Here is a 5702-nt window from a genome sequence, read left to right as displayed (position 1 = left end):
ACCTCAGCCTCCCAAAGGCGCGGGATTACAGGCTGAGCCACCGAGCCCGGCTGATTACAACTTTTTATTCTGCCTTTTCAATAGAACTTTCAGATTTTGATTTGACTTGATTTGATCAGAAGCCGTAGAGTTTTGAGTTTCTCCAGAAACGCTTAACAGGCTCTGTGACACGCGACCCTTCCTGGTTTCTTCCCTGCGTGGTCATCGTGACCCCGCGTCTCAGTGGTTGTGCTGTCTATTCACATTTCTGGGGGATGTTTCTGGTCATGTCACTCTGCGTCATGGTCTCTCCGCCTGCCTCTGCGTTCCCATCTCTCCCCTTGTCTTTCCGTGTGTGTGTGCACATATGTCAGACTCTCCCCCTCTCTTCTTCTGCCTGTCACTCATCCCCGGTGTCACCGGGCCCCAGCAGATTGCTACGTATTCTCTTCCCTTCCTGTGGTGACAGTTGCTTTCTGCCATCCATCCACTGGCATGCCTTTCCCTCTCCGCGCTGAGGACCAGCCTTCCTGGGGGTGACAACTCTCTCCTGTAGCCCTGTGGCATTTGTCCTCACATGCACCGGGGGCCCGTCCTCCTGTCTCCCTGGCATTTTGAGATGCATACTCAGTGCGGCACCACTAGCCCTTTGGGAAAAACACAGAGAGAGGGAGCCAGGGGCTGAGGGTGTTCAGGGGGACAGCACCACCGTCAGGCAGCCCTGATTCCGTCGCTGGTAATCTTCGACAGCCCAGTGCACCTCTCTTCACCCGGTTCCTCGCCCGAAGGTGGGGACATTAGCAGCACCTGCCTCATAGGGCTCCCATGATGCAGTGAGCTGATACCCATGCAACACCTAGCATGCAGCAAGCACTCAGTGCCCATTAGCCACTGCCCCACGGTGTCGTTTCTGGCTGTCCATCTTCTACCTGGAACCTCTGTGCTCCCCCAAAGCCTCATTTCCACACTCCACTCAAGCACTCTTCTTCTCTCGCAGTGAGAGTGACGTCAAGCAGCTCTGGCTGCAGCTGAAGAAGGACGAACCTCACCTTCTGTCCAACTTCGAAGATTTCCTCACCAGAATCTTCTCCCAGCTCCAAGAAGCCCACGAGGAGAGGAACGAGCTGGAGTTTGCCCTGAAAAAGTGGGTACCGGCTGCCAGCCGCTCTCTGTACAGAGGTGTGAAAAACAGAAACGCAAAGTGCGCTTTCCCTTGTCTGCCACCGAAGCAGTCTGTGACGCCCCCTTGTCACTGTCTGCCCAGGTGGGGGCTGGGCCCCGGGGCTGTCGTGACGTACCCATCTCGAAGCCCTTGCCTGCCTATACAGGCGCCCACCTTGGAATATGCCAGGCATGATTCCAAATCCTGTGTAGACACCAGCTTGCGTAAGTCTCACCGCAGCCCTTGGAGGTAGGGACTACACCTCGCTGGGGACCTTCTGCAAGAAGGGGATCGAGACTCTGAAAGGTTACGTAGCACACCCCAGAGACACAGTCTCTAAGTGGTAGCACCAGGACTCGGCGAGGTAGCCTGGTGCTTGTGGCTGGAAGGAGAACCCCTCTCCTGCCTCTGGGCAGTAAAGCCCAGCATACCAGGCCTCCCTCCAACACCCTGTCAGCACGTCTTGAAGAGATGGCGTTTCTCAGGCAGTCCATGGCTCTATTGTAAGTCTCCCCTCCTGACGATTCCCTCCCATGGTGGCCTCACATCCCTTCTCCTGCCCTCTCTGCCCCCAAGGCCTCTCCTGGAGCCAGGACCAGGCATGTTCAACAACGCCCGAAGCACTGAACCCCAATCAGCACAGGCAGGCATATCGAAAAATCGGGGGCAAGCCCAATAGATGCCGATCGCTTTGTGAGAGCGGGCGTGTGGTCACGGGCACTACTCTGTTCACAGTCCCTGCCCACACGTTCGTAGCCCTGAGCTCATGTTTTCTGAGGCATGGAGTTAGAGGTGGTGTAGATGGGGACGGTTCCTAGCCCTGCGGGTGAGGCCAAACCACAGGGCCGACTTGGGCAGAGCTTGGGAGCTCACCGAGGGGCCCCTCTGTCTGGCCGCCTCTGCCGGGCACTCTGGTCCACACCCGGGGATTTGCCCACGCTCTCTAGAAACTCTCCACGTGTCCGTGGCTACGTGACTTCACAGACCACCCATCCCTTTGCTAGTAGCTTCCGGCAAAGCTTGGTGGAGGCTCGCACCACCTCCTGCATGGCCGGGTTTCAGAATCTTTGCTGAATGAGATGGTCTGAGCCCTAAGTGACAAGAAAGAGCTCACTGTGTGCCTTGTGGTGTAGACCACTTTCTACACATTCTCCTGAACCCAGGCTCCTTTTCATCGTGTGCCTGCCCCTACATCCACTCTCACAATGGTCTGTTGGGGTCCACGGAGTATATGTGGGTCTGCCAACATAAAGGACCTTTAAGACTCTGCATTTTGGGGAAGTTGAGGCCAACTGTGGCTAGAGGAAATATGACTGGGAGGGAGGATTAAGAGCATTCTGGGACGAGGCTCTCAAGGTTCAGAGAAGGGATGGGTTGAGGGGTATACTTCTATGTTGCCTTTAGCTAATGAAGCCATGGAGTCAGACAGGACTGAGTTTGAATCTTGATTCTGCCACCCACTAGCTGTGCAACTTGGGTCAAGTTACTTAACCTCTCTGAGTCTCAGCTTCTGAGCTATAGGATGGAGATGGTCATGGTATCCATCTCACAGAATTGTGGGGATTAAGTGAGATAATGCATGTACCTAGTTAGAACAGTACATTCACGTAAGTATTCAACGAGTGTCAACATAATAATTACTATTTTAAGTAAGTATCTCTGTCAGTCTTAGAGGATTTGCCTAGCTAAAGTGGAGAGCTTCAGCCTTGGTATCATCAGAGGTGAAGCTTAAGGATCCTTTTTGTCCTTCTAGACACCGTGGGGTAGGGATTCAAAGTGGAGTCCAGGACCAGCAGCGCTGGAATCGCCTGGAAATGTCTTAGGAATGGGGAGTCTCAGGCCTCGCGCCTGCCCTGCTAAATTCCAGTTCAGAAAGATGTCCAGGCACTTCCCTTGTAGCTTCGAGAGGTAGGAGGTTGGGCATCAGGAGATCTGAGTTCGAGTCGTGTGTTACTTTGCAACCAGCTGGCTCCGTGACCTTGCTCAGGCCTCTTGGCTTCTCTGAACCTTGGTTTTCCCATCTGTGAAATGAGGGGCCGGATTCATTTCTGACCCCACTTCACCCCCCATCCCTCCTGATGCCAGAAATGATCAGCAAAAGGCAGTGGCCTCTTAGGAGAAAAGCGTAGCTTCTGTTCTCTAAGGAAAATAATTGTGGCCTGAACTGAAGAGCGGGCAGTGACCCGGCCATGGCCTGGAGTCACATCGGCAGGGCCTCCTCTGCAGACCCGCACTCCTGCGGGGAGAGACAAACAGCCCTGGCTCGCTGGAGAGCCTCGTCGCCCTGACATCAACCTTCAAACAGTCTCTGTTGGTGCTTTGCCCCAATTTGGGGAGTGCTTTAAAAGTTGTTGAGTTGAAAGTCAAGGCCACTCTTGCCCAGCTGAAGGTTCTAGCCCTCCATGCCCATCCTCAGTCATTACACCTGCCGGCTACGCCTGCCCTAAAGTCGGCCGATCAGGGCCCACCCTGGCTGGGGGAGCTCCGGTGAGGCTGGGGACTCACTGATATCTCTGGCCAGTCCCATTCCGGAAGCGTCCTTTGGATGCAGGACCAGAGAGTTGCAGGTTGTGGTGAGCAGAGCTCAGACAGGAGACAGGAAGAACCGAACTCTCACCCAGGCACTACCACTTACCAGCTGTGTGACCTCAGGCAACTTGCTTTACCACTTTGTGCCTCCGTTTCCTTATTGGCAACATAAGAGAGTAGGGTGGATGCTCTTCAAGCTTTTTGTGATTGCAGCTCAGCAGAAGAAATGCATTTTACTTTGCAGTCCCCATATACTTATATGTATGTATGACTGAAACAAAAACCGTGAAATGGTACTTACTCCTCTCGCATGTGACACACTCTGATGTTTTCTGTTCATTGCTTTTATTCTCTTCTATTAACAAGACAAAAAGGTTGGTGTCACCAACCTTTTTGCTGGTGGACTTAGCCGAAGTACACTTGCAGCTCAGAAGTCAAACAAGAAACTGCAAATCCGAATTGAGTATAGATTTTGAGGGGGTAGGGGGAGGGAGTCAGAGTCCCACTCTGTTGCCCAGGTTGGAGTGTGCCGCAGCACCGTCATGGCTTACCAAGGCCTCCACCTCCTGGGCTCAGGAGATCCTTCCACCTCAGCCTCTCAAGTAGGTGGGACTACAGGCGTGCACCACCACACCTGCTATTTTTTTTTTTTAACTTTTTGTAGAGATGAAGTCTTGCTATGTTGCTCAGGCTGGTCTCAAATTCTTGGCATCAAGCAGTCCTCCCACCTCAACCTCCCAAAGTGTTGAGATTATAGGCATGAGCCACCGTGCCAAGAGGGTATAGAATTTTTTAAATGGGCTTCTTTGCAAATGAACAAGGGTGAGGTTAAGTGAGCCTGAGGCATCATCTAGAAAGTGAGTTTGGAGGTTTGAACTTGTTTGGGGAGGAGCACTTCCAGGTTTTAGAGAGGGATGTGGGAGGGTGCTCTTGGAAATGGGCTGATTCAGGATGGACTCTGGAGAAATCCAGAGAGCAGCGAGGACGAGGGAGCTATCAGAATACCTCCCGGGCCCCCACATGGCCACCTTTCAGGTTAGGGGATGACATTCAACTCCATCTGGAGAACAAGCACCTGTCCCAGAGGCCAGAGACGAAAGCCCAGGTCATGACTGCTATGTGTCCAGCCCTGGGGATACCCAGGCACCAGGGGACACGGGGTGTTGCCAGTAGCTGGCACTGAATGACTGCTTCCTCTGTGCGGGGCCCAGAGTTAAGCAGATGGAACAGAGTCCCTGACCTTGAGAAACTCCGGATCATATTGATGAGACAGAGCTCAGATCCTAGAAATTCTGTGCCTGACAGACGAGAAAACCTCCTTGCTGTTGAAACACTGGACAATGTTTCCATTGCCGGTGACACCAGCCTCTGCTTCCTCTCCCTTTTGCAAGCCACCTACCTTGCTTCTTTCTCCCACCAGGCTCAGAGAAAATGAGACTGACCTCCAGGGGCGTCTGGCCTCACGGGGGTAGCCAGGATGTACACTGGCTAGCCCCAGCCTCCTGGGGACATGCCCAGGGTTACGGTGTTGCTGCAACCAGTAGAAAAGGTCCCCCTCCGGCTTCCCCTTCACATGCACCCCCGGGTACCAGGAGGGAAGAGGCTGCAGCCGTGGTGGATGGAATGCTCCGGAAAGCCCTTGGTAGCTGATGTCAGGAGACACCCTCAGAGCATCTTGGACATTGTCAGAAAGCCCTCCTCCCCTCATGGCCATGAAAATTTTTAATGTGTATATTAGAAATAGAGGCGTTCCTTTTTCTCCACAGCCTCGCCAGCATCTGTTGTTGTTTGTTTTCTTAATGACGGCCATTCTTACAGGGGTTAGGTGGTATCTCAATGTGGTTTTGATTTGCATTTCTCCGATGATGAGAGAGGCTGAGCACTTTTTTCGTGTGTCTATTGGCTGCCCGTATATCTTCTTTGAGAAGTGTCTATTCATGTCCTTTGCCCACTTTTTAGTGGAGCTGTTGGTTTTTTTCCTTTCGGTGCGTTTGAGTTCCTTGTAGATCCTAGATGTTAGGCCTTTGTCAGA

The 5702-nt window shown here is 53.0% G+C and overlaps 1 protein-coding gene across 1 annotated transcript in view; it reads left to right on the top strand.

Moving 5' to 3' along the window:
- CRACR2A (calcium release activated channel regulator 2A) overlaps positions 1 to 5702 on the top strand; it is an 83553-nt gene that overhangs the window by 17746 nt on the left and 60105 nt on the right. Inside the window, exon 4 of the mRNA XM_008065181.1 lies at positions 977 to 1123. Within this exon, the coding sequence (XP_008063372.1) occupies positions 977 to 1123 (147 nt within the window). The remainder of the gene's footprint in view (positions 1 to 976; positions 1124 to 5702) is intronic.

Source organism: Carlito syrichta, unplaced genomic scaffold, assembly GCF_000164805.1.
Source record: "Carlito syrichta isolate Samal-C Ts95f unplaced genomic scaffold, Tarsius_syrichta-2.0.1 Scaffold308185, whole genome shotgun sequence".
NCBI lineage: Eukaryota > Metazoa > Chordata > Mammalia > Primates > Tarsiidae > Carlito > Carlito syrichta.
Note: the sequence above shows the minus strand (reverse complement) of the source record. Positions and strands in the feature narration are given on the sequence as shown.